This window comes from Bidens hawaiensis, unplaced genomic scaffold (genome assembly GCF_021521415.1).
Source record: "Bidens hawaiensis isolate Kalapana, Puna unplaced genomic scaffold, B.hawaiensis_p1.1 tig00059602_1, whole genome shotgun sequence".
Lineage (NCBI taxonomy): Eukaryota > Viridiplantae > Streptophyta > Magnoliopsida > Asterales > Asteraceae > Bidens > Bidens hawaiensis.
The window spans coordinates 57,718-70,284 of record NW_027500731.1 but is presented as its reverse complement, the minus strand read 5'-3'; the positions used below and the strand labels follow the sequence as shown (position 1 = coordinate 70,284).

General features: G+C 32.7%; 1 protein-coding gene across 1 annotated transcript; it reads right to left on the bottom strand.

Moving 5' to 3' along the window:
- Nucleotides 1-21: 21 nt before the first annotated feature.
- Nucleotides 22-348, bottom strand: LOC143602735 (uncharacterized; the record flags this gene model as incomplete). Its single annotated transcript, XM_077079747.1, has 1 exon — nucleotides 22-348. A coding segment is annotated over exon 1 (327 nt), but the record flags the coding sequence as incomplete, so codon positions are not given.
- Nucleotides 349-12,567: the final 12,219 nt, after the last annotated feature.

The window sequence follows — 12,567 nt, the reverse complement described above, 5'->3', positions numbered from 1 at the left end:
AGTAAGCAATTTAGTGGTTACCTCATTAAAGCGGCTTCCAAGCTCTTGAATTTGCATATCGAGAACCGTGTTGAAATTATTAACCACATAATGATGACGATTGGTGATACCGGTCTTCTTTCTTTTAAATCTCGGGTCAACATACTCGGCTTCCATATCAACCACTTCAATTTCATATTTTTCACAAAAGGATGTGACATCTTCCAAAAGTGAGTCAAAACCTTCAAGTCGATACCTTTTTAGGCCTTCATCAGTTAACTTAACTAGCTTAACTGCATTCAACATATCTTGATCTTTTCTTTGAAGCGCTTGACACAATGTGTTAGTAACACCCAAGATGTATTTCATCAAATGTAAATAAAATACAAAATTAAAAGTTTTTATGAATTCTTGAAGCCCACGTGATTCATTTTGGTAATTTGAAAACTCTCACGATTTTTCTATATATTCAAGCACGTCAATAACACAAGGATATAAAGTAAGCAAACGGAGAATTGTTTTTTCATGAGAACTCCAACGTGTATCCCCAGCTCTTGCAAGTGACAACTCTTGATTCTTTCCACTTCCGGTTTCAACTTCCGAATTCAATCCCAAACTTTCTCTTTGACTTTCTCTTAACAAATCTATTCTTTTACAAGATCCACCAACAACATTTACTAAATTTGATAATTCTTTATAAAGTCTGTAAATCTCATAATGTTTGGTTGCAAGGCCCACAACAACAAGTTGAAGTTGGTGAGCAAAACAATGAACATAATATGCCGAAGAATTTTCTTTCAAAATTAAAGCTTTCAAACCATTAAACTCACCGGACATGTTGCTTGCACGTCATATCCTTGGCCTCTTACTCTACCAATACTCAAGTTGTGGCGAGCAAATAGGTCATCAATTGCAGCTTTAAGAGATAACGCGGTTGTTTCCATAACATGAACAAGGCCAATAAATCGCTCCTTCACAAATCCTAATTTATCAACATATCTTAAAACCACGGCCATTTGTTCTTTTTTAGAAATATCTCTCGATTCATCAACTAATATGGAAAAGACATCATCATTAAGTTCTTCAAATATCCTCTTAATACTTCTTCTGCAAAACAATTACAAAGTTCTTTCTGGATTGATGGAGACGTCATTTGATTATTCCCGGGAGCATTACCCAATATAACCTTACCAATTTCTTCACTTAGTTCTCCAAACACTTTTAAGAACTCAATAAAATTTCCCCTGTAAAGAGATTCTTCAGACTCATCATGACCACGAAAAGCTAATGAACCATTCAACAATGCTTTGGTAAGTCTAGCCGAAGCATGTAATCGGATTCTATATTGTTTTTTATGTAGATCTGTTCCCTTATCAATGGCCACAGGTATAGACTGAGCTTGGTTAAGTAAGTCTTTCCCCCCTTTTTACGTGCTTTGTTGTGAAAAACTATTGATTTTTCCAACATGATTGCTAAATTTCTCCCGACACCTATTCCAACATCGCAATCCTTCACTTAGAAATGCATCATTTTGTCCACTTTCCTTAAACAAGTAACAATGCAAACAATACACTTTATCCGCTTTGACACTATATTCCAACCAATTTCCAAATTCACTAGTGTACCATTCCTCATTAAAGCGTCTTAATTTACCACTAAAATTTGTTAGAGGACAATCATGCCCGGTTGGTTGACATGGACCTCTAAGTAGATATGCCCGTCTAATTTCATCTTTTTGACTTGGGTGATAAGATGAAATTGGTTGCCTTTCGGAAGGATCCCATGGTAGATCATCCAAATTTATTTTTAATGGTTTACTACTTGAAGATGATGATCCAAGGTTCGATGGTTCACTTTGATAATATTTCTTCATATTCAAAATACCTACAAATCAACAATTTCAAACTAACAAATTTAAAACTAAGAAACTAACAAAAACTAACAAACTAACAAATTAAAACCAATAATCTAACAAACTAAAACTAAATTTAACAAATAGCTTAACATTTAAGTAGTTAATAACACCTAACAATTATGAACAATAATCTAACAATTAAGTGTTAATAACACTTAACAATTATGATTTATGAACAATTAACATTTAAAAATAAATTATTACCTTCAAAGTGGGAGCCGGGAGGATTCGAGACTGATAGGGACGGCGGTGGACGGTGGTCAGTGGGCAGTGGACGACAGGACGGTGGTCAGTGGGCAGTGGGCAGCGGGAGTGGCTGAGGGTGGACGGTGGTCAGTGGGCAGTGGGCAGCGGACGGCGGTGGACGGTGGTTAGTGGGCTGCCGCTGGGCAGTGGCTGGCTGCGTGCTGTAGTGTTGTTTGTTTGCGATTTGCGAAGAGACTCAACTCTCAAGAGAGGCCAGAGGCGCTGCAGCTGCTTTGCTTATGTTATAAAAAACCCTAACATCAGTTAGGGTAACTTAGTAAAAAAAAAAAAACTATTAAAAACGGGAATAGAACTTGCGACCTCCGGGTTACAAAACCCACAAACTACCAGCCGGGCATGCACTTTATATGTTTTTAAGATGGTTCCTGTATAATTTATAGGGTGGTTCCTTTATTATTTTCTATATATAAATACACTATAATTTCGAAACTCGGGTGGTTCCGTGGAACCACCCGTTACTACCGTAGATCCGCCCCTGGATGCTACTTTGCTAGTTTGTTTCATCTGTCATGTGAGCATGTTTTATTTAAATTTTTAAAGTTTTATATCTTCTAATAGTAAATGATATCAAATACTTGTTTAAATTTAAAAATTTTATAATATACATGCTAATTTTAATTATTACAAGTAGTTGAGACTCATACATAGATACATAGGGCTGTTCACGAGTCGAGCCAAAACAGGGTTCGAGCTCGAGCTCGAAATTAAACGAGACAGTTAAGCTAGGCTCAAGCTCGATTTTAACGTTAAACGAGCCTAAGTTTAAGCCAATGTGCCGAGCCATGACCCGAGCCGAGCTTGGGTCTAGTTAAGCCCGGTTACAAAAATGAGCCAACTCAGCTAGGTTACAACTGCCGGTTCGTGTAGCGGTTCTGCCTTTTGACAATAAAACCGGTTTTTTTCCCTAAAACTGGTTCTAAACTGAAACGGACCGGTTTAGATCAGTTCGATTTATTCTACGCTGAAACCGGTTTTTAAACTGAACCGATTTGGGTCAAACTTTGACCATGCAAAACCCAAAACCTGTTCGGTTTGAGAAATAACCGGTTTTGTGCACCTCTAATTGTAAGTGTAAAAAAAGGAAAAATAAATAATAAAAAAAAGAATTAGAAATTAATATTTTTCTATGTAGAGGCATTATCTATATATAGTAAAAGAGACTTTTGGTAGGGGTTCAAGAAGTTTCATATATATTAAATATTTGAGAAAACACAACAATTTAGTCAGTCTGGGCTAGTGGCTTTGGTTATGGTATGAGATGCTGCTCCCTTGACTTTCGTCCCGAGATCGAATCTTGGCTGGAGGGAAATTTTTTTCTTCACTTTATTTTTTCATTTGTGTCATTATCAAGCATGTTTTAATACATGCTTTAATTACCATAATAATCTTATAGTAGATTTATTATAAACTCAACTCCTAAAATACTCGGCTTTTACCGACTCACCGTGCAACGTCCCGTACCGACACCGCTTGGGTTTATCCACGCCCGGGTTTTACCAAACTTAATTTTAGTTCCGGTACTGTAACAATGACTTGTGTTGTGACTCTTTAATCTTGATTTCTTTTTGTGTGTATGTTCGAATCTCATCTCGTGATATGCCCATTTTTATTTGTTTTCGTTTCTCATGGGCCCACTTTTGCTTTTAGGCCGTTCTCAAAATTTCTTTTGAATATCGCAATGAAGTTTATTTCTCTTTTGTTGCTTTTAATATGTAACTTTTTTAAAGTTATGGTACTGTAACGAATGTAACCAAAACCGATTGAATTTGTGATGCCCAAGTTTTACCTACTGAACAAACGTAGTTTGAAATGTGTTGTAATTGACACCGATCGAATTGAATTCGTGTTTAGCTACCACCGCGCTGCAACGCTCAGGTTTTACCGACCGAATAAACTTCGTTTGAAATGTGTGATAACCAAGACCAACCAAAGTCATGTCGAGTCACCACCGAAACTTCCGAGTTTTACCGACCGTATAAATGCCATTTTAAACATGCTATTTTTTGTATCGTAAGCTATATGAGTTTTTTTAGTTCCGGTACTGCGATGAACGTAACCGAAACCGACCGAGTTCGCGATGGATACATAACCAAATCCCAGTTGCCCCAGCGCGTTGCGCCGTGAAAAAAACTAGTATATAGTAAAACATAAAGTTGGTGCCACAAAGCTGAAATAGGTTCTAGAATTTTCATATATATAAATATATAATAATAGTTATGCAACTAAACCAACTTTATGTTTTACTATATACTAGTTTTTTTCATATATATAAATATATAATAATAGTTATGCAACTAAGATAGCTAACTTAGTTCTAGTCCGTTGGCTTTGGTGGTGTTATTTGATAATAATGTTTCCTTTAATTGACTCGGGTTCAATTTTTGGCACCAGCAAATATTTTCTTCCTTTTTTTTCATAAATTTCACATTCATCCAACCACTTTTGTTTGTTTTTGTTTTCTTGGTTTTGGTACAAGCGTAATACTGAATGTTAACTTTATTTTTTTTACCTTCTTTTTGTTTTAACCGACCGAGTTCACGTAAACGAACGTAATACTGAACGTTAACTTTTTTTGTTTTAATTGCCTAAACGCTCGGGTTTGAACAACGCCCCGATTTAGACACCACGCCACCCCATTGGTCCACCTACACTTTATATATTTTCACTTTGAATCCGGTATCGTGACGAATGTAACAGAACAATTTTTCTTTTGTTTCCGGCACCGTGACGAGCATGACGTAAGTCGACCAAATTCCTGTAGCTCGCCACCGCAACGACCGCAACTGCTCGGGTTTTACCAACGCCCGATTTTTACGACCGACGCCACCCATTGGTCCACCTCAAATTTTCTTTTATCTTTTGTTTTATTTTTCGTACCGTAATGAACACAACATACATGACGCAAACTGGCCAAATTTGCGTAGACTTACCGCCTCAACGTCCAAGAGTCCAAGACATACAGTGCCCGGGTTTTACTAACGTTGCTTATACCTTAACGAACGTAACTAACACTGCCCAAATTCATGTCAACACACCATCGTAACACTCGGGTTTTACTAACATACGGTACCAGTAGTCAGGTTTCGCCGCTACTTTTTTTTGTTTTTTATTTAAAAACATGTTGATTTAACAAACTTTTTTTTTGGTTTAGTTCCATTGACGTAACGAACTTAACAAATATGCACCAAATTCGTGTTAACTCTCTTCTATTACGCTTAGGTTTTACCGACCGATCTCCCGTGCAACGCACGAGGTAATTTACTAGTTAATTGTATCAATAAGTTTTGCTACATGTAACGGTATAGTAGCTGGTTGCTATTTAATAGACTGAGCTCCTTTAGGTTATATTAACAATTAAAGAAATCTTAAATAAGCCTAAGCTCGGTTCAAGCCTGTATAGTACTTTAAATGAGCAAAGTTTCAGCTCGAGCTTAGTTGTACAATGTGAAATTAATACATATAAGTCAAAACGTTGTAAAACTTAAAATACACAAGGCTCGATAACTAGACGGAAAAAAACTTGGCTTGTTGCGGGCATTCTATCGATCCAATCTCGAGTAACTTGTGAACGGCTTGGAGCGTTACGGTATATTAAATTATGTTAAAAAGAAATTAGAAGATAATAATAATAATAATAATAATAATAATAATAATAACAATAATAACAACACACACTCCATGTCATATATCTTGTAGTTGTACGTCTCAATGTTCAATTATTCTTTGTGGCTATTAAACTTGACAATTGCCCACAATTTAATTACGAAATCGACTGCTAGCATTTAATCTTGAGCTTTGGTGTACTCTAGTGTCTATTTCATCGTATTATTATTAAGATTAAATTACACTTCATCGTATTAGCTCAAAATTTAATAATTTAATACAAAAATCCAACGAATATATACAACAAAAAAATACACAAAAAAAATGAGTACAAAATGTAATGTTATACAACATGTTTTTGAACTCAGTTGAAATTACCGATGGAACATATAAGCAAAAGTAGCCGTCTCCACCCGCTACTCCTTCCCAAATTTACAAAAAGCTTCGTCACAAATCTTTTTCTAAATAACCAAATATTTGATTGTATCTTTATCATGGAGCCAATCAATAGAAAGAACGTGTTTTGCTCTAAACACTCGTGGAATTGTCAATGTGAGTCGAGTCCATATGTAAACCAATATTTTTTTTTCAAAAAATACACGACTCTAGATCTACAACGAGGGTCAAGGGGCAACATTTATTACTATTTTTTTAGCATGACAGGCTGACAGCTATCTTATAAACCATCTAGTAAGCAAGTAGATAGGACGATGCATCAAGTAATCAACACATATCCTATAAAATAACAACAAAAGAAAGACCTACACAAAATCATTTGTACTTTACCTGAATCACTTACATCTCTCATTGAGATTTGTAGATGGGGATTCTCAAACTCAAAGATGGATTATCCATAAATGAGTTTCGTCATTACTGAAGCATATTGGCACTTTTATCATTTCATGTCATATTATATAAAAATGTTTAATAGTATATGATTTACTCACTATTGCTTATAAATATCCTCTTATCACTTTGATGCATAGCAATCAACATATATATATATATATATATATATATATATATATATATATGTGTGTGTGTGTGTGTATACTGTATGGTATTGATTTAATATTAATAGAAAAGAGAAAACAATTGAATTGTGTGATTAAATAACCAGTTAAAATCATATTTGTCCGGTTAAACACTTTGATTTGGTTTCATTTTAATCATATTAATGAAGGGCCCCAAGTTATTAATAATATAAGTTATGTGAATAGACTGTACTCCTATCTCCACAAATCCACCATTATAACATAGCTGGGTATCTTTAGGGAAATCATCATGAACCAACCAATAACATAGAAATTTAATAATGCAATAGTAACTTTTTTTTCCTACCAAAAAGTAAGAGATTTAGCAACTTTTAATAATAGCATATTTTTAAATATTTTTGTCAACGATTCAACCTTTTGACTATTTTTTTCCTTGATGGATCTCCGGTAAAAAGCACTTAACGACGTTAACTATTTTTCTGAATTTCAAACTGATGTTTTAGGGTTTTTGATTGGAAGAAAGATACGATTCGACTGATGTAAAACTTATCTCAAAACGGTGATCCAAACAATGATTCAATGTTTTAATTCGGGTACTTGAATTCACAAAAATCAATCATTTGAATCATCGTTTTGAGATAGGTTTTACATCAGCCGACTCGTATCCTTCTTTCGATCAAAATCCCTAATGCATCGGTTCGAAATTCAAAAAGTATTTAACGACGTCAAATATTTTTTAACGGAGAGAAAACAATGACTGGATTGGTACTTCTTTTTGGAGATCAAATGAAGATATTATTTGATATCTTGAAATTGAATTTGTAAAAGAAAGTGGGTCAGATTAACAGATATTGTATTTTTAAAAAATTATACATATCATAGAAAAGAAAAGTATTGTTATTAAGGCACAATCTTACGAAAATAACACTCCTTAATTTACTGATCGTGTAAAGAGTTATTTCTTTCCATAATTAGTGGAATTTTATTAAATATCATAGATTGTTTTATTCATTAATTCAAACATAATCTATATGTATGGTGATGTTTAAGTTTTGGCTTATAATATATATTTTTAAAATTCAGAAATTTATAACATTCTACTATTCATGCATTTGCAAGTTATCAATATGTTAATAATTTCCTTACTATTTATGTTCTTAATAAAATTAAAATATAGTAAGTATTATAATTTGTGAAGAATAGTTTAACAATATTAAATAGTTAGTTATAAATTTGAAGAAATACAAATATTATAACTTCTTTCAATGTAACAATAACCTATAGTAGTCTTATAAAAAAAGACCATAAAATTAAATAAGTAGGGATCGGATCAAATACAAATTAAATTAACGTGTTAACTGTAATAATCAATAGTGTGATTATATATACAACATCATTTATATATAGTGTAGTGTAATTACATCATATCATAGTGTAATTAAACTACGGTGCACGTTAACTTTCTCTAAAATAAGTAATTATTTATTTTATTTAATCTTATAAAAAAGACCACAAAAGTAAGTAATTAAAAGTATAAGATTTACTCTATTATTAGATGCGATTTGGTACATCAAGAATATATGTTAATGTGCAATAAAAAAAACGTTAAAGCTATTTTTTAGAAGTGTTCAATAGTGTTTATGGTAGTTTTTAAACTTTTAAAATTGATTTAACAATGGTTATCATCATGGTTTTGAGAAATATATAGCTTCCTAACAACCTTTGGATAACTATAACTATATAACTACGTACCAAGGAAAACAACCACCTTGATGAATGAATGATGGCCACACCCCAAAGGAAAGTAGTGAACATCAACATGTAGAAGATTCAAAAAGAAACATATACACACACATAGGATAATGAGCATATATAAAATTTCTAACATGTAAAATATATCAACCTACTAATATATATATATAATCTAAGTTCGGTCTTTTATTTTAACCTTATACATCGGATAACTTTCATTTTTTACTCTAATCGATTAAGATCGGTAATTACCTTTCTTCATTTGATCTCACCAATATAATGAAAATAATCAAGGTAGTATTATAGGAAAAATTATGACAACATCTATAATTTCATAATTTCAGTAAGTCTTTACACTTAATTAGAGCATCTTTAAAAATCGGTCTGTAGTCCTCTCGTCCAGATTGCGTGCGGCAAGGAACAAACTAGGAGAAGGCGGACGGGTAGCCTGTGGGCCCAGCAAATAGCTCGTGGGCCCCACTCAACATACACGTATATTCATAAATTTAATATATTTTTAATAGGGTTTTCTTTGCAAAAGAAATTGGATTGTTTTAAAAGAGTTGGAATTCTGATAAACAATATTGCTGATGTGAGCTTTATGGAATGCAGCATTTGAGATCCTCTTAAATATGTAAATGATTTATATTAATAAACTTTAGCAACCAACCATGAACTACACAAAATTACACAACAATTTAACCCAAAAACAAAACCAAAACTTCATAACGAAAACTTAAAAACTTAAAAAAAAAAAAAACACATAATATAGATATTATAAACTACAATCAAAACATCTTTTGCTGCTTCAACTCCTTATAAAAATTCTTAATAAACTCCTCAGCCTTCTTATCCACATGCAAACTCTCCTCCTCCATGTAATTCTCCTGGAAAGGCGAGTCGAGTCCGATACTCGCAACTGCCGTACATTCCCACTCTCCCCAAACCCTAATACCGTCAACGGAGACTTCTCCGGTTCCATTTCATACTCATAACTATTCAAAACATCAAACACTTTCCTAACATCATTAACACTCAACTCATAGCCTTTATGTGACCGAAAACCTCGGTTGTTTTTACGCTTTGAGCTAGAAACCGGAGTGTTACTACAACTGAATTGGTACTCTAGCGGTGCAATGAAGTTGGTTTTGGTGGCGTTGGGGCGACAAGTGAGTGTTTGGTGGTCGAAAAGTAGGGTTCCGATGGCTTTTCCCGCGATTTTGGTGGATCTTTTGAGCATCATGTGAAGTGCAAACCATGGGATGTTTTTTGATAATCTTTTTTTGAGTATGTAGAGAATTGCTCTTATGATTCCACAAAGCTTCTTGGTTGTTAATGATGTTTGTTGTTGTTCTATGGTCTCCATATTATTATTTTGAGAGAGAGAGAGATGCTAATTGGTAGGAAATTAGAGATGTATAATTGTATCAGATGTGTGTGTGTATATAGACATATATATAGGGAATATGAGGTGAAAGAAACGGGTGGAAATAGTTAATATAGTTGATATGAATTATAAATGCTAACATTATTTTCTACAAGTTTAAAAACGTAGCCTAATCGCCTCTTAAGATATATTACAATTTAATACTCAATAATAGTGTTGCAAAAATCCCAACTAGGCACCGATTAATCGAATTAATCATCGATTAATCGCTAGTCCTTATTTCACTGATTAATTTCTAGTCGGCCAATTAATCGGTCAATGGTCAAATCTGGCCCAAATCGGCGGGTTCCAGCGAGTTTCCGATCAAAATCAGCGCTTTCCGGCGAGATTTCGACCAAAATCAGCAGTTTCTGGCGAGATTCCAGACAATTTCCGGCCAAAATATGTTTTTGTATGTATAAAACTGAAAATTACATATAAAAATGTGTGCGTGCATATATAAAATTAAAAAATATACATTAAGTTTGATCCGATTAATCGCTAGTCTCCACCCCATCGCCCGATTTTCGACTAGCGATGTTTACAAAACTGCTCAATAAGATATCCATTTTGGGTGTTTGGAGTGGGTTGAAAAGGTTATTCGGATTTGACAATGTAATGAAGTTAATGTTTAGAAAAAACTATTGTGTTTATCACAAAGCAATAACAGATATTAAAGTTGGCGTGCCTATATAGATAGGATGGGGTGAAATTCTAAAAGGAAAGTAAATATGATATTAATTATGAGATATTAGTAAGAAATTTTAACACCGACTCAAATGAAATTTTGAAATTGAGTCCATGAGATAATTAACGCAGATTCTTAAGAAAAATTTATTTTAAATTTTTAAAAACTGTAAGCATGTAATTATATAATCTGGTTGACAAAAAAAATTAAATGAATGCCTCTTAATTAGCTTAGGGTTTCCTTTGGGTGCGAAATAGGGCGAACAAGGAATCAATTACGTGGAAGAAGTGGCGGGCTTTTGACCTAAAATGCGGTTTTGTACGGATTTAGTTTGGGAGGTGTTATTTTGCTTTTTGAATTTTTAGTTGTTATATTGGTGTTTTAGGTGGATATTCTTTCCGAATTTTGTTGTTTGCTAGTATCTTGCTACTCCGCTTTGGTTGTTTAATATAATTTTTATTGGTCTTTAAAATCTAAATAAATAAAACCTTTCGAGATCCTACCAATAGCTATGTTATTTATACGTTTACTGTATTTTAATTATATACACACACGTATGTTTCTTTATTTCATTGTACACGGTTACTTTAAATATATATAATTTACAAGTAATTATGTAGATATTTGTTATGATTTATGAACTGAAATTGAATAGCTTAACCAATAATGGTGCATGTAAAAAAGATTATGATTCTAGACTTAGGCATCTTATTATTATACAAGTATTACTATTTTATACGACAATCTAGATGTCCGTTTGAGCACCTATCATTTTATAACAATTACATACTTAATTTTAAACAATAACACATGTGCATAAATAAACTGTCATCACGCATATATATTTTGGTTCAACTAACTTTAGGTGTTAGACGTCGAAAAGTTATTATGCATGACTTGTTAAAAACTGTTTAGAAATTTCATAGTCTTCATGGCTAGGAAACCAATTATATCAAAAGCACAAATAATCGACATACGTTGATTCTTCAAACAAGTTTTTTCATATTTAGAATTTTTGTCAGATTTACGCCTATTCATTCAACGCAGCCTAACCTGTAAAAACTAAGTTATTTCGTGGTTGCAGTAAGAATAGAAGAAACTTTTTCGAGAGTAAAAGTAGAATCACACAACTTGAATTAAATACATTTAAATATCATTCTTCTACCTATTTATTTCATAAAATAATCACAAATGATTTATTCAAACTTTTTACAATAAATAAAATCATGTCAACACTCGAGACACGTAAAAACTGAAATATGTATTATAGTATAAGTCTGAAAAACGTGAATTATGTGACGTGGAATATATTATTAGTTAATAAAAAAATATACAATAATCAAGGTAAATGATTGTTAAAATGTTGAGACGTACCTAGTGAGTTAATTATTGGGAAAGTGACATATATATTTATTTGATATATGTACATTGCCAATTTGGTATTCTATTTCGTGTTAAAACCGATTAATATTGGCCGCTAAAATTAATTATTAAGGACAGATGTCATGGCAGGGAAATTAATATGCATATTTAATTAAGCAATAATATATTATATATTGTTTTTAGTAATTTATAATTATAATTCCAAATGTTAATAAAAAATATAGTCGTAAACGTGTGTCCATGAGAATGATTAAGAACGTGATATAACAACCAACGATTGGTAGCAATAAAAAAATAATAATAACAAAAAAACTATTAGCTAAATAAGTTTATAACAAATCATAGAGAAATATTTTTAAACTTTTACAAGACAGCAAGACGCGTATACGTAATATTTATAATGAATATATAGATCTTAATGTATCATTCCATTGTGAAATGAGGTGTGACGTTACATCTATGACTTCTTGAGAAGATATAAATCATGATATATGAGGTTTATCATAAGCTTCATAATAATCATTGTGACCAAATGCTCTCGGAACACATACGTCGAAAG